The sequence below is a fragment of the Phoenix dactylifera genome, chromosome 4 (genome assembly GCF_051530095.1).
Source record: "Phoenix dactylifera cultivar Ajwa chromosome 4, Ajwa_hap1_PhDact_Kaust_v1.1, whole genome shotgun sequence".
In the NCBI taxonomy this organism is placed as follows: Eukaryota; Viridiplantae; Streptophyta; class Magnoliopsida; order Arecales; family Arecaceae; genus Phoenix; species Phoenix dactylifera.
Window position 1 is genome coordinate 51,901,264 of NC_143193.1, and position 23,356 is coordinate 51,924,619.

Genomic DNA, 23,356 nt, shown 5'->3' on the forward strand with positions numbered 1-23,356 from the left:
TTTTTTCTGTTTGTTGAATTATCTGTACTATCATCAAGATTCGCCGTTTCAGTACCAGATCTCGTACTGGTCCACATTAGCATAGTGTTGGTACGGTACATGGTTCTTTTGGCGCACCGAGTGCATGGCTATAATAGATCCCAAGACTTCGCTTCAAATCCATGGATGTGTTAATTAAACTATTAATTTATTATAGAACTAAAAGCTAAGGAATTATCCATTAAATTTATGGGTTTTCCTCCTTTTCAAGAAAAAATTATATTGATTACAAAAACAAATATCAGTTCTTCTGAGTGCAGTATCATATTTCTGTATAATCATCCACATCCACTGGCCCATGTAGCTCATTAGAATTGTATTTCTTTTATTCATAATTATCAAATTGTCAGCATATTACGTTCCTCCTCTTTTTTCTTCCCCGACTAAGAGCTGATTGTGTTGTATTTGTCCTTTCATCGTCTATGTTGTAAATTTCCTTAAAAAGAGTGGTGATTTTTAAGGATTAAGAACAGTTGCATTACCAGAAAGTAAAATGAGCAATTCTGGAGTCAAAATTTGAATTTCCTTCGATAAGCAGTATATCTGTGCTCATGAGTTCATAGATTAAGGGCTCGTTTGGTTCGCGGAAAAAGAAGGGGGGAAAGTGTGGTCAACGGGAAAGTAATGAGATGCCTCTTGTTTGGTTGGAGTTTTCAAAGGAGAGAGAAGGGAAAGTTGTATTCCCATGGGAATGTGATTCCCACATTTCATGGAAAAGTCTTTCCCATGAGAAACATGGGAAAGTTACTTTCCCATGAGGCGGGAATCACTCCATTTTTACTTTTTCCCAAAAAGTCCCTTCAGCATTAAAGAAGCATTAAAGAGGCATTAAAAACCTAATTTTTATTAAGGGCATAATAGGAATTATATATAACTTTCCTAGGAAAGTGGATGGCCAACCAAACATAAGCACCTTGGAAATTTGTCACTTTTCCATGGTCAACCAAACATGCCAAAAGTACTTTCCTAAGCATCCTCTTCCTAGGAATTTGTTTTCCAGGAATCATATTCCTAGAAAGGAAAATGCTTCCCGCGAACCAAACGAGCCCTAATTTATTCTAGTATTTTAAATTCAAAAGAAAATTAAAAAGAGAAGATAAGGGAATCAAAGAATAGAAGCTGTAAAGAAAATATAGGATCATGGGTGTACTTTATCTACACATGGTTTTAAATCATATTCTGGATTATTTTGGTGGTCTCCTTCACATAAACTGAACATGATAAATTTGGTCGTTGGGATGTATGGGTCTCTCTGAAATGAATATTGGATTATAGACAGCAGTTTCCTTATTTTGTTGGCACTTCCAATGGTCTTGCTTTTTGTGTTGCTAATTGGCATGCCCAACAGTATGAATGGGTTTTAATCCTTAATGCTCGCTGGAGGAATGTGATTCCATGCCCACACACATAAAAGCATAAACAATTTGGATTTGAGCAGTATTTCACATACCGCAGCAACATTTGTCACAGGCTTCATGAAATCACAGTAGTTTCAGTGGAGGCGAAATTCACCATAAGTGCAGCTTCTGTTATGACTCGGCCTTGCAGTGCCAGTGGCAGTGCAGCTTCCCTAAACCTCAATTTCATTGTCTTGCATATGATAGAAAATTTCTCTTACTAGATGTGCGAGGTTGCTGTTAGAACACCTGGTACATGTCATCATGGTATCATAACCAGACATCTATTCTGCACCTTAATAAAATTCTTTGATTCATTGACTCAAGAGTTCATGAGCTTATTTAATATCTTATTGAAAATAATGCAATTGTAGATTGCAGATTCTCCAAAAATAAGCTGTATTAAAAACTAAATATTTCGATTGAAAAACAAAATTAGCTTGCACAGAACATAGGGTTAATAAGGACAGTTCCACATCAACAAAAAAAATAACCATCTGCTGCATCTGTTCAAACTGAAAGCCTCATGAACCTATGATTCAAGCGTACAACTTGGCAAGATCATCAGCAAATGCCTTTCTAATGTTTTCTCTCTTCAGCTTGAGTGCAGCCGTGACAAGACCAGACTCAGGTGTCCATGGTTTGGGAATCAATTTGATCTTGGATGGAATTTCAAACTTCTCCAAGCGTGCCTGTTTTGCTGCCTGTACCATATCAGATCAAAATGAAAAATCAGCAACTGATTGTATTTCTGTTTCTCCATTGTAGAAAGTATTGGGAGCCGCAAGTACAAGAAAACATACCTACCAGCAGTTTTGTGGGTCATTTCAAATATTATAAATGATAAGAAATCAACCATAAATAAATCAGTTGCAGAAGGCCATAGAAAAAATAAATAATGCAACGATACAACCTTGAAAGAAAGATTGAGCGTGCCCTATAACCATATGATAGAGTAGCAGTGACGGGAACCAGCAACAACAGAATAATTAGCAGAGCTATGAACCAATGTGTAAGCATCATATGTTAAAAAGAAAATTGAAAATTCCTTAGCCAAAAAAACAAAAAAAAGAAATTGGTGTTCTAACTCCCACTTTTGGAAAATTTAGCACTCTCGAGACATTTGAGAGGTGGGATTGCTGTCCTCCATTAGAGGTTGTTCATTTAATTTCCTGCATAGTTGTCAAAGTCCCAAGGTGCAGCAACACGCCAAGATTTCTTGGAGCAAGGTGCAAGGTATAATGCAAGGCGGACACCTTGACAGCCTTGACAAAGTGAGGTGCAAAAATATCAGCATAGATACAAATAATAGTGAATGCATGATTCTAACAATGAATTATCAATTTATGAACATCACTACAAACAAAGAAGCATTAGAATTCAGATTTATACATGCCGGATATGGCATGTCAAACATCAAAAATTCAAATATGGCTGCAGGCCTACCAGTCAGCTGCAGCTGAAGAGGGGGAGGGGGAGGAGAAGGAGCTAGTTCCCTTTCTGCTGGATAGAAAAATGGCTGCAGGCGTGCAGCTGAAGAAGAGGAGAAAAGCAGCAGCAGCTAAAGACGAAGAAGAAGATCAGAGGCATCCTCTGTTTCTGCTGGTGGTAGAACAAGAATGAAGAAATCTACCAGATGGAAGGATCAGAAACCTTATCTGGATGCCAGAACCCTGGATTTGGCATCTTCCCTCAATCCACCTTTCTCTTGATTCTGCCTTCATATCTTGCTCCCCTTTTGACCATAAGCCACCAAATCATGATTATTAGCAACAGCTGAGATTTAAAAGAAATCAGGCGCACTTTTTTGTGCCCCGGCTTTTTATCAACAGTCATACAAAAGGCGCGCTTTTGTGACATCTAAGCAAAGGGGGCTCGCCTTGGGGTAGGCAAGGTGCAAGGCCTGAGCTTTGCATGGGCCATGTCGTCTAGGTGCACCTTTGACAACACTGATTTCTTGCAGCAAGACCCTTTCAGGATAGGCCACTTCTTTGAACTGCCACCTAAGGAAATGCCTATTAACATAGCTCGTAGCATAGACCCCTCCAAATTTAACATTATTATCCTCACTTCTTTCAACAATAAATTTTTCACAGATTTCTTTAAAACAAAATAGAAAGAAACTCTCAGCTGCATCCACGATGGGCCCTATCATAAAGCTCTTCTATAATTATGAAACTTCAAAAACTGCTCTCACCATCATTAAATTGAGATGGAAAAATGTGGTAGGGCTGTCCTAGAGTATATCAGTAGGGTCACCATACAATAGCCTGGGTGTCTTAGCAGTGCATGGTAAGTTACCAAATAGGGTGTGGAAAATCAGCAGGCATTTCATGTTAGTCAGTCAGAGTCATAATCTTTTGCTTGTCATACATCTAGGCATTCAATTAGGACATAAGAACAGGTTTTGCAGAAAAAAAGATGCTACAGATGGATTATTTTTTCTTGTTTGCATCATGTTTCATTTTCTAAATTACAACAATGTCTAGTATATCCCTTAAATCTGATTCGGAAAATTTAACTCCTACTAATAGACATGTAATAATAAACATGAATCAGACCTACTAACTTAGCATATTTTTAAAATGAGCATTATATAATGACATTTTAACAACTTACAACCAGATTTTACAAAACTAGAAACCTTAAAACTATTTTTGGAGGCAACGAGGATAGCTGTCCCAGTAAATCATACTTGATGAAACCAAGGGAACCACCTTGCATTTAACACAGTTGCTTATAATTATTTGTAATAATATAATAATAAGAAAAATAAAAATGCAAACCTGTACTAATGATCCATGTACTTCTTTGACAGTTTCATCCTTTTGGCATAGATCTGCAAAATCACTGTAAGCAATTCCCTGCTTTATAGCCCAATTTTCTACTGCTTGTTGTGCAGGCACCACAAGTGCGACACAGTAACTGTAAAAAGGATCACAATGGAGCATGATGTTGTCAACATAAAGGCTCACAACGAGAGCAGCTTCTACCTGTGAAGGAATAGTTATTTTGTGATAATAACATGACTTTGCGAGCAATCTTCATATGTGAAGTTGGTTTGAAATAATACGACAGTATATATAAATTTTCATACCTTGCCTAAAGAAACATATTCACCATGCTGGAGTTTCACTATATCCTTCTTACGATCAATAATTTCAAGGCAACCATCAGGGTGAATACGCCCGATATCACCAGTATAAAACCATCTCATCCTCCTTTCATCAACCTTTGCAATAAGACATCAATACCTGGTGATTAGCCTCGAAAGAATTACATAAAACAGGTTCCCACAGCATCGTGGTAGCAACCTACCTTGTAAGCCTCCTTTGTTTTCTCTTCATTTTTGAAATATCCTGGAGTTACGTTTGGACCCCCAATAACTACTTCCCCTCGAGGCATTGGTGAATCTGTAATTAAATAACTGCCTTCTGGCCAATCAATCAGCTGATACATAGAAGTACCTTATGTTAATGATTGTGGAAGTTTTACACTTAATAAGAGGAAAAACTATGTAAAGGACATTTTTTCAGTCAATACATCTGTGTTCAGTGAAAAATAAGTATTCTTCATGTGGAATATAAGGGAAATTACAAAATATTGGATGGTGATGCATATATAGTGAATAAATCAGATTTGAAATTATGCGTGGAACCTCTTATCAATTGCAGTTCTCAATACTATCTAGTTGCCCTGACAAATGAGCTTCCACGGGCTAGTCTTCAGAAAGCTTGAACATCCAGGGCAGCAAAGATACTATTACCTCTTCATGTTGTTGATTTTTTTCCATGAGGTTTTATTAGGCTTTGATATTAAAAACAAGAGTGGAAATAGAACATGAATATTGCTAAAATTAAAGATGATTTCCTCTTATCCTTCAACTGGTACTTTTCCTCAAAACCACATGAATATGTGGTTCTAATGCCATAGTACCATGAGAGGTAGTTTGATCATTTTGATAAGAGAAAGATATAACAAAGGTTACAATGAGAATATTAAGAACATATACAAGTAATGAAGTGTAGAAAGAAAACATATATCTATATAAACTAAAAGTTCTTCAACTGTCATTGTCATATACTCTTAAAAGATCAACTAACTACTAGGGGTTGGATTCATGTGGACTCGATCTTATGCCACATACATTCATTTTTGCCAACAATATATGATATAATGATAAAATAATTGTTATGCCTCCCGTTGAAAGTTGCCAATCTTTAGGAAATGAATAGTAATAAACAATAAAAGAATGAAAAATAAAATCAATGAAACAATGAATACTTCGTAAAGTGGACTTCATGAAAACAAAGAACGTGTCAAAGATTAGCATATACAAAGGCATCGTAAACTCTTATCCTTTCCCTTCCCAAATAAAGGTGTAATCATAGGAAAGCAGATGATAAAAAGCATTAAAGAAACCATTAGAAATAGGAGGAACTAGTCATGCCAAAACAATATCCTCAACAAGCTATTCTTGTCAAAGAAATGAACAAATAACATTCTTACCTTGATATATGAACAAGGAAGCGGAGCACCAACACGACCAACAGATGTGTCGTCGTATTCAGAAAATGTTCCACCAGCACAAGTTTCAGTGAGACCATATCCTTGCCCTATCGGAGCGCTGGACATCATATAAAGCAGGTCAGTTTAAAGGTTCACAGGCATTTTAGCCACAACAGATATAAAAATGCAAATATAGTTAGGTCAAATAATTAAATGAAACTATTGACTAGAAGCGATCCATGTTTACATATAATTGATTAACTCAACATTTGAAGCTGTAATACTTCCAACCTCAGAGGAATTCAAACTCGAAAACTAGTGACATGTCTCGCTTAGTATAGCAAGGTCGCCTATAAGAAAGCTGCTTGGTGCCAAATGAGTTGGAAACCAAAGTTTTTGCACTAAAAATGGATTTGCACATGTCCCATATCTTCTTTACAGAAGAATCGTCTTAAAATTGCACGAGACAATCACTGACATGGTTTCAAAAATCATTAAAACAGGATAGTACAGCCGGTTCCGTACATTTCTGGCACAAAACCAGCACTGGTGTAGGTGCAGGACACTGAAACAGCTGTACGAATACATACAACCCATACCGGTCTATACTAATGTGTAACAAAGGTGCCATACGGGCTGTACCAGTTGGTACCAATGGTTTTTCGATTTTTTTAGAATCTATCAGGTTCAATAGTAGCGTCAGTGTCTCAATATTGTACCATTCCAATGGAAAAACGGTATGGAGTTTGGTACCAGCATTCAAAACTGTGGTCACTGAAGAAGAATAAATGGCTTCAAGAAGGCAAGACGTTGACGTTATCTAGTATTGATCTTGGATATTATACTGCAAGGATGCAACATTAAGACAACCCCAACTTGATAACTTACTAAAAATGTCAAATAAATAGGACCATTTCATAAAGAATCTATGTCAGCAGAAAGTAATTTCAAACATGCATGAGGCCCAATGGCCAATATAATATACACTTCCGGATATTTACCTCCTCGTGTGGTATCGTCACCAACAAGGAATCCAGGTTGGCAAAGATAACTAACAACCTTTTCAACATGTCTTGACATTTCTGTACAAACTTTGAACTAGACAAAAGTAGTCAATATTTCCTGGATGTTATGTTGGCTGCTCCAAATTTCCAGTTTAATTGAATTGAAAAAGATAACTTGAAAAGGCAAAGATACCTTTTGTAGTTCTTAGGAGAAAATAAATCTGAGATATCACTTCCAAATCTCCAACCTTCTTAAAAGCCATGATGGCTGTCCTTGTTTTACAATGTGTATTGCCACACATGCAACCAGCATTCAAAGCTGAAATCGCACTTAAAACTTGTTCTTGTAATCTCAATACCATATATTTCTTATCAAACCTTATCTAGGAACTCATTTGTAGCATTCTTTATCTGAAACTACTAGACAGAGATTTCTTCCCACCTATCATCAGCATTACCCACCCTGATGGAAACCTTCTGCACTCTGTAGGAACTAAACATGGGGATTATGTTTCTGGTTGAGGAATAGACAAGTTGAGAAATCAGCTTAATCTATGGAGTTAACAATGCCATGATATAAGATTACTGGTTCTAGCAAATTCCTTAATTATGAGAGTTTACGTTCATCTAGAAACCTCTCCACACATTTGAATTTGTTTTCGAAATTTCCCCAACCTTTTCTTTGCTACACTAAGATCTAGAGTTCCTCTAACTAAATTTTCCAGCAAATATAAAGGTCAAGCCCAATTATGCACCTTCATTTTTAAGTAGTTACATGGCTCCACTTATTGACACTCAAGATCTCTCAATGACACTTGCCCAGAATTATGAAATGCAATGCCTATCACATTCAAAATAGTTGACTGACTTATAGAAAATTCAGGAATTATAAGAACAAAAATACTCAAATAACTTCCTCAAAAAGCACTAGAAATGTTGTCAAAATATGCAAACAGCTCAGGCTCTAAGCTGCACACACTAATCGGTAAAATCAACAAGAGTATTTATTCTATTTTGTTGTATTTGTTCCATTATCCCCAAAGGAAAAACTATTGTAGAATTATGTTTGCATGAAGCAACAGTCCTTAAGCTGCTACTTCATCTTTTCCTAACATATAGAATAATGAAAGCATAAATTCTTATTTACAACACATACTATTAAAACACCTGCAAATGCATGTAATAGGTACTCATAATTTATTTTTTAATTATTTTTGTTTATCGATAAATCTCCGGGTATCATACTAACCCAAGGCATATATTGATAAATCTCTGTGTATCACCAGAGAGAGGAGCCCCCCCAGAAAGTAGAAAACGGACATGACCTCCCAAGACTGCTCGAACCTTTCTGAAGACGAGAATATCCCATAGGATTTTCTCTAGACCCCACGCTCCAAACCAACTTCCGTTAATAGCTGCCAACCTACGAGCATATGCAATATCAAATAATTTCTTTGATAGGCCACCCTTTGCATCTACCTGAAATTTAGACAGGGAAAAAGAAAAAGGAATGCATGCAATTAGTCTCATAGAAATCATGTGAAGAAATATAGTCAAAAATACACATGGAAAATGGCATTACTTGTTTCCGCACGCCATCACGAACACGGTCAAGAATAGCAGGTACAGTAGCCACCAGTGTTGGTCCCAAGACGGAAGCATCACCCTTTGTTCCTTTCTTTACCTTGTTCGATGTATCAGTAAGAGTCAAAGCTGACCCATATCCTATAGAACTTCCTGCTGCAACCATTACATGCTACATGGGAAATAAGGTTGATACAGAAAATCAGTTAAAGAAACGAATAAGCTTAATAATGAATGACATGCACAAAGTTTAATCTAAGTTCAAAGTTGATATAATTTGAAAAAACCTTACCTCTGCTGCTAACTCAAGAATATGAGCTAGAGGCAGGTATGCCAGGTATCTGTCTTTACTACCAAGTGCAGGGACAATTGTCATAACAGCTGAAACAGTAGCTAGGATATTGCCATGTGTCATCATTACCCCCTTCATGAAAGTTGCCAGAAAAAATAATTAGATGATAAATAGCCTAAGAAGAATCCTCGGCATTACAATGTTTTTGGTAACACAAAGATCTAAATGATTGTTTCCCATGCATACTCACTACAACGGGATCCTAACAAACATGCATGTATGAGAACTCACGCACATACACACACAGAGAAAGGCGGTCAGCTATAATTGTACTCAAAAGTTTTCATCCCAACACAGTTTCCCATCTAAACAGAGGAGGGCTAGACTTTCATTAATACGATACGAGCCCAGATTCTTTTGGTGCATGATACATCATTTGCTATCTAAAGAAAGGAGGGCTAGACGTTTATTAATAAGAGATGACAAAATATATAGAAGATGACCAAATAATAGAACCTACATTTCTTGAAGGTTTGGACATGTGTATCAAGTGAATAGAATATGACAGCTAGTAGAACTAGTGCAACAAAACAGATGGCAGGTCGTGTAAGTCAAGGATCCATGTTGTCTAGCAAAATGCTTTAGTAACACAGAAATCTCACATGAAAAAGTTGCACATCTGACATGTAACTTCTCATTGCTTTGCTCAATGACATTGACATGATACAGGCTGTCAGTGAGTGGTGCAATAGAAAAGTTACACTTCACCTTTGTAACTTCTTTTGTGAGATTTATTTGTGGCACTAGTACTTCTCCATTCTTAATCACAATTTACACATTTAAAAGTTAACAAAATGAGCCAAATTAGCCATGTTTGACTAATTTCGAAAGTTATACTGATGTAAAAAAGCAGTGGTTTTTTACCACTCATTACATATCTATGAAAGCCTGGAACATTTAATTTCAGGTTTTCAGGCATTTTAGATGTCAATCATGATTATCATCATAGATTCTCTATTCAGATACTCACCATGATAGGATTTAGGCTCCAAACTTGTATCTTTAAACTCATACAATTACACAAACAAAATTCTCTACTAATTTAAACAATGGTTCAGAGAATAGCAAAAAGGAGATTGAAAGCATCTAAGCCGCAAATGATACAAAAGCTAACATAGAATGTTTGGAACTGCTCGTAAGGCACCAAGAAGATGAGCTTATTATTGACAACTATCCACTTACTACTTACTCATCTAGGTTACAATCATGACTTTCTCATGCGCAGCAAAAATAATTCTCGAATTGTTAAAAAACAAACTCATGTTGCATGGGCAATCAGCTTCAACGCTAATGATGACAAATTGATGATGGAGGTTAATTTCCTGATTTTTATGAAACAATCAGTTTGCTTTCAGTGAAAAGAAGATCAAAAGCATGGTTGAGACCAAAATATAGACTAATTCAACAACAGACAGATATTACCAAATATTAGGCGCTCTAGTGGGAAAATAATTTTGGGTAAGGCCGTGTTGCCCCATCTTCCCATATATTCTGAGTGCTCAAAGTCTATAACTTAAGGTTGTTTCCCTAATGGTGGCAACATTGAAATTTGAATGTGGTCATCTCTCAATAAGAATAAAACAATTAAGAGAATTAGAAACTAAGGTCCTTCAAATAGCTTTTTTATTTTAAAAAAAATCCTGTAAATAGATCCATGCTAACGACATCAGCTTTCTTATTAATGAGGAACTAAAACATGACAAGAAGAAAGGCTTTTGAACAAACTAGTAACATATTCCGGCACTATTCCACCTACATTGTCATTCTGAAATCTTGAGCCCTTGATTTCTCATGGGGATCCATTCCTCGTATGCAATATTTTTCATGGATCATATTACCAAAATATAACCAAGAATTGAAGTGAAAGCAATAGCAAAAGAAAGTACGGTTTACTTTATAAAAAAGCAAACAAATATAAATAAGAGTTCTGACAGCAAATTTAATTATAAATAATTAAAAAAATTACTAGGGAGTTCAAAAAAGGGCACTGTAGGCAAAAACAGTTTGTATGAAATGTAAGGACCCAAAAGACAGCCACGGACAAAAAAGGTGCTTTCAATTGAAAGTGAGAAACAGAGGACTTAGAAATATACAGAGGTCAAGGAAAGAAAATGACAAGGATATGTAACAAAGCATATGGATACGGTGACAAATTCAGTTAGAGATAAAAGAAAATGACAAGGATATGTAACAAAGCATATAAAAATTGAAATTTCAGAATAATTGATTTTTCTTGTAAAGCTTGCAAAGAAATAAAAGGAGGCCAAGGAATTTCAACACCAACTAGCTATGCATGTAGATGAACTCCTTTATAAAAAAAATAATTTGATAACTAACAAATAAAGTAACTAAAATAACTGTTTAGTGATCAAGCAAATAGCGAATAGATAGACGTATGAATGCATGCACATATCTGAACTTTCTCAGAGAATCAAAGTTGATGGCTGACAGAACAAAATTACTAATCAAGACACGTGGTTAAATAACAGGTATAGTACATATCATGACAAGGAAACTGTAATCACATAGCTCAGCAAATTTGAAATGTTTAGCAATCTGAGGTCGTAAGGTTAAAACATTGTTAACCCTGCAATAAGATAGCTTCAAACCCAGCTTACCAGTCAGAAAAATAAAATGATTTGTAAAAACATCATAAAATATACTATGTAAACTAATATAAAGAAAAGAATGTTAGAGCTGAAACCAACCTTAGGCAAGCCAGTGCTACCACTCGTATACATTATCACTGCAATGTCAGCTGAGACAGGCAAATCTGCATCAACAGGATTTTCCCGACCCAGTATCTCTACTTCCACAAATGATGTTATAGTCCAACTAGTATTCTTCTCAGCAAATGATACTTCACTTGAGATACCCTCATCATTCACATAAATCACACGCTTTATGGTGTCAACTTGTCCACTTATATTAGCCAGCTTTTTTAATTCTTGACGACCACAGATTACAGTCGAAACCTCTGTCTGAACAATAATAATGAAAAAACCTGTTAAGTATCTGGAAATATCAATGCAACGCCATTACAAGAAAAAGATTGATGGAATGGGGAAAAACATAAGTAAACTATGGATATAGATAAAGTACACTTTAGGTATAAATAAAATGTAAAGCTTAGGAACAGAAAAGTGCACATTTGAATGACCAAATCACTTCCGACTGAGTAGAATAAATATTACAAGAGGACAATAACAATACTTTTAAGCATAACAAGGCCTACACCACCACATACGCTTAACTATATATGTCACAAGATTGAAATACATAAATCTGGCTATATCAGCTGAAATGTGAGCAGAATTTGAAAGCATATAAATCATCAGGGCATGTTATACATCAAACTTTAGTCAAATTGATGCAGGATTATATAGACTCTAAATGTGGAGAAAATGTGCAACATCTGACCTCATTTAATGAGTGACAAAGAGCCTCCTCCCCCAAGGAAGCATATATAGTGACCACTGTGATATTTTGCCTGAAGCAACCCTATTCAGGAAAAGCCAAAATGACCAGCATTAGCAACTTGAAAATGAAAGTCAGCAGGAAATAATGTAACTGTTATGCATTACACTTAGTACTGCCACAAAGTCAAAAACCTTAGGTAAAAATCTTGCAAGACATTAATTTGCATTTCAAGATTACTAGTTATAATGCACATGGCTATGGCCAAAGATATTAGATATAAAGCCAACAAATACATTGTTTAAGATTTATTTTATATTGCATTAATGCAAAAAAAAATAAATTTTGCTATGATAAACAAATCACTGTCAATTTGGATTTTGGCAGACATGCGACTCTTGTTAGGCAAAAAATCTTGGGAATCCCAACTTAAGGATATTGTTTCTTTGGGTGACTTCAACTTAGAGTCCATCAATGCTAGAATCCATTTTTTTATGGATTAGATTAGAACAATATAAACTTTTCAAGAGAGAAGTCTATTAGGTTTACTGTGGGAATTGAAAAGTGGGAAAATTAAGACACCTTTAAATAGTGTTGGGATATAACATGCCACTTACAAAAAACAAGATAAAATTCAATAAGTAATTGCTTATAGAACATACTCATATTGTATGACAGTTCCAAGTTGAATTGTGTCCTATATTTTATAATAATACTCTTTAGTCTATGCTAAGCAAATGTGGTTTTGTATTTTTAGTATTTAAATTTTTTAATTTAAATTTCGTTAGCATTTGATCATAGTCATGTAATATGAAAATAAGATACTTCACCCTTTAAACTTCCATTTTCTTAATCACTATAAAGCACATCTAACTAAAATAAAAATGCAAAGAAGCATATACCCACCTATGCCCACATTCTGTGCTTACACATCATAAGAATCTTTATCTTTTACTACGCATAAAGAAAAGTAAAATTCTCATGCATACAGCATCAAATTGAACAGTTTTTAGATAACAAATTTCCTTTCCAGCATACCAAAGTTATCGGATCAGATAAACCACCTGCAAGGCAATTAGCCACTCTGCCCGTGTGTCAGCAAAGATAGCGACGCGCTCACCCTTTTTGTGGCCGAGATGCACTAGACCGGATGCAAAACTGCAGACGGCTTTGAAGGCTTCACCATAACTCATCCATTCATAGTTCCCCAAATGGAGCTTCTCAAAAGATCTACCATCCTGAGTTTGTTCTGTTTCCCTCGAAAGAAGCTTCCGGGAGCCAAATAAAGGCTTGTACGGAAACAGCTTGCAGGATTTCTCAAACAGCTCAGCAAGTGTTTTGATCCCTTCCCATTGTGTTTCCACTGGGGAAGTGAAACGGTAGTTACGAATTGCATATCCAGGCTCTCCACCAACATCAGCAAGCACTCCCCTTTTTTTCCCATCCCTTGTTTTCCGTAACACAAAAGAGAACAGAAGGGGGACAAAGATGCCAAAAATATATGGATTCATATCTTCCAAGGAAGTTATTTAATTTCCTACTGCTCAAGAACAGCAGAAACTTTCAACTGAAAGACTTGACACCATGCAAACCTGCCAGGCATTTTTTTTCCCATAATGAAGCTTCAACAATAGCAACAAAAAGCAATACTCAAATAAATATATTTCTGAAATAAACAAGAAAAAGACTTCTTCGAGAATGGACAAATTGCACCATACGCAAAGTTTTTTTTAGCTGTATTTTACATCTCCTACTACGTAAATCTAACTGCTGTGTGCTAGTCTCATTGATAACTAAATTTGACCTTTTTCAATCTGAGGAGTTCATTCGTTATTTTGACTCTAGAAACCCAAATGTGAGGGCAATATTAAAAGTTGATGAAATTCGAAATCCATGTTTCTAAACATAAAACCTGACAATAAGCCTTTTCCACAAATTCAGCTCAGAAAAGAGAAAGGGTTGAGAAACCATGAATTTGATCTAACAGAGAAGCAAAAGAAAGAAGCACTGTTCCAGTGATGAAACCCCGTCATCCATCTTTTTATATTCTGGGAAGGAAAATTAATTTCAAGAACCCTACTCAAATTCCAAGCCGAAAATTTCAAAGTTCATATTTTTCTTCTACTTCTAATTTTTACTTATTTAGCCAAGCATTTGCACATTAAGAATAGTTAAATCGTCCACATAGGGGGAAAAAACTAAACTAAACCAGACAACCATCTTTAATTCGAAAACCCATCCAAATCGACAAATAGGAATAAATTTTCGTCATATCACGCGCATCACGAAAGCCACGATCAGTTCCCATAGCTCCCAGATCAACAAAATCTCCGACCTACTTGAAACCAAGAAACCGCACACACGTTCGAAACCCATCAGGAAACCAAAAACCATCCGTCCGAGATACCAAATTGAAACCAAGAAGACAATCATCAAGAACGAATCTTGATGGGGAGAAAAAAAAAAAAAAAAAGCAAGTAAACGATTCACGACATATAGCGCACCTCTGACCTCCACCATTAAATGACGGGCGTGATTCGATGACGAGATCCGTCGATCAGGGCTTCAATTCGCCGCCTTCTTCTCCTTGGAAAAAGAGGAACCCTAGGAAGAGGGGATCTGAGAGAAAGGTTTATAAGGTGGGGGAGAAGAGGGGCGGAGCCCACGAGAGATACAGAGCTTGGGTTCTCAGGACGGTGTCTTCGTCCAACCCTCTCTTTCTCCCTGCCGTTTTGTTTAACTCGCGTCGGCGAGTTCCGTTTCGTTTGCTTCCGTATTCATTCCAGTTGTCGAATGCTCGAAGTCGGATCGGAGAACACGAGGACGAATCGCTTTAAATGGGCTTTGAAAAAAAAAAAAAATGGCAGAGCTCCCAAGTGGTAGCACCGCTGAAACGAGGCTAAAATTCTATCGGGGCAACCCAGGGTGGTTCTATATACACCCCCCTTATTGCTCAGGACACCCCCCAAAAATTTAAAAAAAATTAAATACTCTCTACACCCCCCCATTTGCTAAGGACACCCCTAAAAAATTAAAAATTCCTAAATTACCCCCCACCCTCCCCACCCCCTCACCTAAATTGCTCTCTACACCCCCCAAACCCCCCCCCCCACCCCGCTCTTCCCCTCCAAAACACCTCGCCAACGCCCAAAACCCCCCCGTTCCCCCTTCTCCCTCTCGTCGCCGGCATTCTCCCGATCTCCGACTACCTCGCCGGCTTCTCCCGGAACCACCTCGCCGGCTTCTCCCGAAAATTTTTTTTTTCACGGTTCGTGCTCCGTTCGGCACTGGATCGCCGAACAAAAGGCTTCTGTTCGGCTGAACAGTGCCGGACAGAAGCCTTCTGTTCGGCACGGTGCAGCCGAACAGATCTGTTCGGTTGAGGGTTGCCGAACAGAAGGCTTCTGTTCGGCACTGTTCAGCCGAACAGAAGCCTTTTGTTCGGCGATCCAGTGCCGAACGGAGCACGAACCGTGAAAAAAAAAATTCGGGAGAAGCCGGCGAGGTGGTTCCGGGAGAAGCCGGCGAGGTGGTCGGAGATCGGGAGAATGCCGGCGACGAGAGGGAGAAGGGGGAACGGGGGAGGAGGGGTTTAAGGGGGGTTTGAGGGATGTTTTTTTTTTTCTTTTCAAAACGAAACGGAGGAGGAGGAAGGGGGGTGTATGAGAAAATTTCAAGGGCAATATGGTAATTACACTAAAGGTTAGTTTGGGTATTTTATTTTTGGTTTTTGGGGGGTGTCCTGAGCAATAGGGGGGGTGTATATAGAACTACCCGGCAACCTATTCCAAGCTACGTCAATTAAATATAGAGACCGAATGCCTTCTACTTAGTTCGTACTTATGAAGCAACTTATAAACCGAAGAGGGCACACTTGCAATCTGTTTTAAACATTTTTTGATGAAAGAAGAGCCAGTAAGAGCTGCTACATGGGTGGGTTTGGCCCCCCTAATTATATATGTTAATCAACCATTTGACTCCAACATTCTAAGCTGATGACCTAGACGGTGTTTGAATTTGGGAATTTTAACAATTCGAGAAGATGCCATTAGCTGTTAGATATTGGTAATTTTAGCTCAATGTTGCCCTTGTCCTGATTTCAATCGAGCATTATCCTGTTTAATTCCTAAAAGTAAAGGCACTGTGAGGAGAGAAAAAAAACATCTTTTCTAATTTACTAATAAAGTAGTCAATCACGTGATTACGAAAAAAATGCAGCATCCTTTTTATTCTTATTTTTAGAATATACTTTTTATCAGTACATATTATATAGTTAGATGATACATGACAAGCAAATTAATCATCTAACAAGTTAATATGTATCTCTAGATAAATTAATAGGTAGTTTCTAGTACACGACTAGATAATTCATACTTGGCAAATTAGTCATTTAATAATCCAATACACATCTCAAAATAAATTGATACATAATTTTTGAAACATCATATTTACCGGTACACACTCTCTGGTCGGGTGATATACACTCATTGATTTCTTGATACATATTGCAGGTCTCTTTGATGCACACCTAACATTGATCTAATACACATATTTAGGCAAATCGATACATAGTTTTCAGAGTATGTTTTTTTATCAGTACATACTATATAGCCATGTAATGCACATCAAATAAATTAATTATCTAGCAAGCCAATATACATATTTAAATACATTTTTCAGAAAATGATGCTCAACAATACTAGTACATTATTTTATAGTTTTGTTTAAATTGCTAAGTGTGTATCATCAGACTATGTATTGTATACTAGTGAATATTTTGTTCTGAAAATTATGTATCGATTTATTTAGAGATGTGTATTGACTTGATTTATGATTAGTTTATTTGGTATGCATCATCTGATTATATAATGTATACTAGTAATAATTAGGTTCTGAAAATAAGGAAGAAAAAGGATGCCATACTTCTTTTAAAAAAAATTACGAAACTAATGGCTCCATTAGTAAGAGGAGTCTTTAGCTTTTAGATTTTTTTCTTTAAGATAGGTGCTAAAGGAAACATGGCAAAATAAGAAGCTCACTCTATATTTCTCTGATGCCCTGCCTATATGATTTTTGTTCATTTCTGTTAGCCTTATTCGTCAGGCACTCATCTCGATGACTGGCTCGTAAAAATAGAATGACAAAATTGGCATGGTGCATGGCCATGTTGGTGGATAATTTCTTCTAAAAGTACGAGTCCTCTGCTGCAATTAGGGTATATGGAACTACATTTTTCTATCAGAGTAGGAGGGATTGCTGCAAAAGAACTATAGGGCTCGTTTGGTTCGCGAGAAAAGAAGGGAGGAAAGTGTGGTCAACGGAAAAGTAATGAGATGCTCTTGTTTGGTTGGAGTTTTCAAAAGGAGAGAGATGGAAAAGTTGTATTCCCATGGGAATATGATTCCCACATTTCATGAAAAAGTCTCCATAAGGCGGGAATCACTCAATTTTTATTTTTTCCCAAAAAGGCCCTTCAGCATTAAAGAATCATTATAGAGATATTAAAGACCTAATTTTTATTAAGGGTATAATAGAAATTATACATAATTTTTTCAGAAAAGTGGATGGTCAACCAAATATAAGCACTTTAGAAATTTGTCACTTCCCCATGGTCAACCAAACATGCCAAAAGTACTTTCCTAAGCATCTTTTTTCTAGAAATCTGCTTCACAGAAGTCATATTCCTAAAAGAAAAAATGCTTCCTGCGAACCAAACGAGCCCTATATGAAATCAGGTGCGAAAATGGAGGCTGTCTAAAATTTCTCTCAAATAGAATATATGTGCCACCCCAAACAAAAAAATGTCGAACATCGGGAATACCTTGCACCTACGGCCTTCTTTCATGCTATCCTTGCTCCAAATCTACAAATGATCTAGTCGCAGACAGCATAAAATTTTAAATTTATATGAAATAGCTAAGATGTTACCCTTATATTTTCTGAACTGCAGAATATTATTCCACTTGAATGTAACTCATAATATTAAAGAACATATTGCGATGTGATGATAAAGTTGCTCCACTTTGGTTTTAATATCATCTATTTAAAAATATAGAAATCATCTCTCACTGCATACATATCTTTTTTATATATTATTTTTAAGCATCCTTAGGATCAGATCCAAGGCCGAGATTTCCATATGAAAGCGATCTCCTTGAACACGGATAGCATCTCATGGAAATGAATGCAGTTGGATGAAAAACACTACTCATCTAAGATGGCTAGAAAAAATTGGAACCCCCTTTTTGCTACTACATTATTCGTCCTTGTTTCTTCAGAACCTCCACCCCCGACCAATTTAAGATGAATTTTGATGGAAGCATGCCAAGTGGCGGCGACAGAGCTGAGCTACATTTGGGATTAGGAACCAGGACTCTAGGTTGGTTGTTGCGTAGGGGGGATGGAGGTCGACACTCTTTCGAGGCATTAGCCATTGGAACGTAGCTCAAGACAACATAGGAGAGAATTTTCTATACGATATGTGTTTGGGGCTGGGAGCATATTCTTGATATATGGTGGCTGGTAAGGGAGTGTGATACCTTGCAGACCATGCATGTATACCGAGAGGCAAACAGGGCTGCTAACTGGGTTGCCTCCTACATTGTATATTACTCCAACAAGTTTCTTTGGACCCAGAGTTCTATTGTTTTTCTTTTACTAAGCTGTCTTTTTTATCTTGACATTGTTGGCTATGGTCAGAAATTAGTATGAGCAGCCGATCTATATATATATATATATATATATATATATATATATATATATATATATATATATAGACTACTCGGTGAGTCAGTGCGGACAAGCATGCAGCTCGAGCTAATTAACCACCGGCACACCCAGCGGCCCAAAAAATCCAACGGCCACAAAAATTGTCAACCATTCCCTTTTCTACAATTCTCTCCTGCTACTCACCAACCTTGACAAAGCCACCTTTCTAATTGACCCTACGGTCAAACTCGTCAATGACGTCGATTGTGAAGAAAACGAGCCACATGTCACCTGTGCGCTACTTTCCTTCCTCCATGCATCGAAATCGTCCCATTTTTGTGTGCTTTCCTCCTCCCAACTCCTCTCCATCTGCTCACTCTCAAGAACCCAAGAAACCCTCTAAAACCCCTCAAACCCACCACCAGGTTAACACCCCAAGAAGATGAGAGCCATGGAGAAAACCATCCCAACTCCGACTGGAACAAGAAGAACCAAAACAAGAACAAGGAACGCCACCGCCACCTTTCTTTTGGCTTCATTTCTTCTTCTGGTCGAGGGAGTAGTGGCGCCGCCGTGGGGCAGCGGCGGGGAGTGGCAGCTTCTCCATGCGAGCATCGGCATCTCGGCAATGCACATGCAGCTGCTCCCCGGCGACAAGGTGGTGATGTTCGACCGCACCGACTTCGGTCCCTCCAACATCTCCCTCCCCGGCGGCCGCTGCCGCTCCGACCCTGCCGACCTCGCCCTCCCTATCGACTGCACCGCCCATTCCGTCCTCCTCGACCTCCCCTCCGCCGCCCTCCGCCCCCTCACCCTCCTCTCCGACACATGGTGCTCCTCCGGCGCCCTCCTCCCCAACGGCACCCTCCTCCAGTCCGGCGGCTTCAACGACGGGGACCACTCCATCCGCCTCTTTGATTCCGTCTCCGGCGATCCCCTCGCCGACTGGCAAGAGCTCCCCTCCTACCTCGCCGTCCGCCGCTGGTACGCCTCGGACCAGCTCCTCCCCGACGGCCGTGTCCTCATCGTAGGCGGCCGCCGTCAGTTCTCCTACGAGTTCTTCCCCAGCCAAGAATCCGCCGCCGGCAGTGGTGGCCACGGAGCTCTCTTTCCGTTCCCGTTCTTGGAGGAGACTCGCGACGCCAACGCGGAGAACAACCTGTACCCGTTCCTCCACTTCCTTCCCGATGGCACTCTCTTCGTCTTCGCCAACACCCGCGCCGTCATCCTCGACATCGCCAGCCACCAGGTCCTCCGCCGCCTCCCGCCCATCCCCGACGACGTCCCCCGCAACTACCCTAGCTCCGGGTCCTCCGTCCTCCTCCCCCTCCGCCTGGCCCCTGGCGGCACCACCCTCCCACGGCCCGAGGTCCTTATCTGCGGCGGCGCCCCCCGCGGCTCCTACGAGAGCGCCCTCCGCGGTGTCTTCCTCCCCGCCGCCACCACCTGCGGCCGGATCGGCCCGGCCGACCCGAACCCAGCCTGGATCATGGAGACTATGCCGATGCCCCGGGTCATGGGGGACATGGTCCTCCTCCCCACCGGCGACGTCCTCATCGTCAACGGCGCCGCCGCCGGGACCGCCGGTTGGGAGCTCGCCCGCGAACCGGTCATGAACCCGGTTCTCTACAGCCCAGGCGCCTCGGCCGAGCTCCGGTTCACGGTGCTGAACGGGTCGAGCATCCCGCGGTTGTACCACTCGACCGCGCTTCTGGACCCATACGGACGAGTGTTGGTCGGGGGGAGCAACCCGCACGTAGGGTACAACTTCACGAACGTGACGTACCCGACGGAGCTGAGCCTAGAGGCGTTCCGCCCGCCGTATGTGGCGTCCGCGGGGCCGCGGGTGGTGGCGGTGGGCGCGCAGGAGGCAGAGGTGGGGTACGGGGAGGTGGTGGCGGTGCGGTTCGAGGTGGTGGCGTACGTGGAGTGGACAGGGACGGGCTTGGTGGAGGTGGTGGCGATGGCGCCGGGATTCGCGACGCACGCGGTGGGGATGAACCAGCGTGCGGTGGTGCTGCCGGTTGGGAGGGTGACGCAGGTGGGGCCCTTCGAGTACGTGGCGGAGGCGGAGGCGCCGCCCTCGCCGGAGGTGGCGCCGCCGGGGTACTACCTCTGGTTCGTGGTGCACGCCGGGCTGCCCAGCCAGGGGGTGTGGGTCCGGATCCGCCCTACCCCGTGACCATCCTGCCTTGCCTTTTCTTGGATCCTTCTTTGTTCGTTGGATTGAGTTTAGAGGGCTGATAATGAGTTATGTATAACTTGGAATTGGCTGGGCGGATGTCTTATAATGCGTGGAATGGGATGGTTACAAATACTCTTAAACATGACTGTCGCGCAAAGAAATGACATGAATCAGGCTCACCGAAACGACGCCTCAGAAAAAACAAAAGAAGCATAAAACCTATGCAAATATGTTCTCAAAATTTTAACATTTCCCTATTGATGCCCACCTTGTTTTGTCTCAATTTTATCGCATGCGGCAAGGTTGATTAAATTGTGTTCTTCTACCAATAGTATGATGGTCAAATACTTTCATAAAAGTTGCGAAGATGCGACCGTTGGTTGGTCGCTAGTTTTCATTGAGTTTTACTAGTTGACTTTACAGTGCTACAGCCAAGCTGTTACAGAACCACCGAGTACATCAATGGAAGCTAATGCAGTAGCTTTAGGTGTCATGATCAGATACATGTTTCAGAATGAGAAATAGGATCTGAACTTAATATACTCATCAATAACTGGAATAAGAGCTGCAACGCAAATCAAAGCAAAAAATTACAAATCAACTAACAAAATTAACAAATTGCCGTAAGTCCAAAAATCAAGTGGTGCTAAGCTCAAAAAGGATGCGATACCCATCATCTGAAATCTGTCATCAGAATGGCAGCAGATACATCCAGCCACCCAAACAATAGCAGTCAGTGTTTTCTGAAACCAAGTTATTCAGACACTTGATGCATTGAGGAACTTTCAGGTTGGTGTCCAACTGTTTATAGCATGCCTGTCTTGAACTAGCAGCAAAAATATATGTAATAATTCTTTCTTGAAAAAAAGCTGCCCAACCAGATTAATGTTAACTTCTACCATCCCCCATTCATGCATCATATATGTCTTCATTAGTTGGGGACCACAAGTGGAGTCATAATTTGGATGACCTGAACTCTGGATTTCCTGGTTTCTCACGGCATTCCAACATGTATCAAAAAGTAGATCTAAACAACACCAAACTCATTAGCAGGCGAATAATGCTATTGGCTCCTAAAAAAGTTACAGGGAAATCCCCAAAACACCAATCCAATTTATCCCTACTTCAGCATTACATATCATCTACTCCCCAAATGCAGTTCATAACTTCTGCAGAGCTTCAAGTATTTGAAGCAAAATATATAAATAACGTCAAGATCGCCAGTTAGACATGAACCATTGCTGCTTCTCTATTTCTCTTGCCACTCAAAACACCAGGCCAGGATATATATATATATATATATATATATATATATATATATATATATATATATATATATATATATATATATATATATATATATATTCTACTCCCCAAATGCAGTTCATAACTTCTGCAGAGCTTCAAGTATTTGAAGCAAAATATATAAATAACGTCAAGATCGCCAGTTAGACATGAACCATTGCTGCTTCTCTATTTCTCTTGCCACTCAAAACACCAGGCCAGGATATATATATATATATATATATATATATATATATATATATATATATATATATTCAGCATCTTGCTCCAAGGAGGTATCTTTCCTACATGCTTTCCTTTCACGTCCACGATACAAACAAGGCAATGATGAACACATAAACAGGTCTCATTTGGTACCAAACATCAATACACTTTCTTCTTAAAGTCAGCACTAAAGCATCACCTAGTCAAACTTAGCATGCTATAATCTAGGGACATCACTTCCACTGTAGATAAATCTAATCAATATCAAACTCATTAACAAGAGAACTGTTGGAACTCATCTTAGGAGAAAAGCTATTAAAGAATTTCACACAAATCTTTTCACTTCAGAGACAGACACAATGAGGCACAAGCTTGTCTAAAGACCACAAGATGCTGAAAACACTGCTTCAATTCACTTCATGAGAGACGAAAAATAGCAAAATTACTACTGAAACAATCTTGGAAAAGGCAGCAATAACAAAGTGTCAGATGCAAAAGAAACTATGGCTACTTAAAGGATCTCTAGTTAAGGGAATAACATATAGCATCTGAAAAAGATTCTTTCCAGAAGTAGTAATCATGTGCGTATGTTGAAACATAGAAGAAATTAAGTGAGTCCGGTTGCTTGGTGACTTGGATTAAAATCATTTCT

General features: G+C 39.2%; 1 protein-coding gene, 1 long non-coding RNA gene and 1 pseudogene across 2 annotated transcripts; 1 reads left to right on the forward strand and 2 right to left on the reverse strand.

The window, feature by feature from the left end:
• Window positions 1-1,769: 1,769 nt before the first annotated feature.
• On the reverse strand, window positions 1,770-15,219 carry LOC103701266 (long chain acyl-CoA synthetase 9, chloroplastic-like). Its single transcript, XM_039133217.3, has 12 exons — window positions 14,807-15,219; window positions 13,367-13,894; window positions 12,306-12,386; window positions 11,594-11,866; window positions 8,826-8,957; window positions 8,532-8,705; window positions 8,199-8,428; window positions 5,946-6,063; window positions 4,755-4,886; window positions 4,534-4,668; window positions 4,223-4,429; window positions 1,770-2,140 (listed from the first exon to the last, which is right to left on the reverse strand). Exons 2-12 carry the CDS (start codon window positions 13,811-13,813, stop codon window positions 1,976-1,978), a joined length of 2,094 nt encoding a protein of 697 aa, XP_038989145.3. The 5' UTR covers window positions 13,814-13,894; window positions 14,807-15,219; the 3' UTR covers window positions 1,770-1,975.
• A 4,404-nt stretch (window positions 15,220-19,623) lies between these two features.
• LOC103701389 (aldehyde oxidase GLOX pseudogene) lies at window positions 19,624-21,192 on the forward strand (annotated as a pseudogene).
• A 15-nt stretch (window positions 21,193-21,207) lies between these two features.
• LOC149767832 (uncharacterized) lies at window positions 21,208-22,502 on the reverse strand. Its single transcript, XR_016400365.1, has 2 exons — window positions 21,866-22,502; window positions 21,208-21,760 (listed from the first exon to the last, which is right to left on the reverse strand). It is a non-coding gene; the product is annotated as an uncharacterized LOC149767832 (long non-coding RNA).
• Window positions 22,503-23,356: the final 854 nt, after the last annotated feature.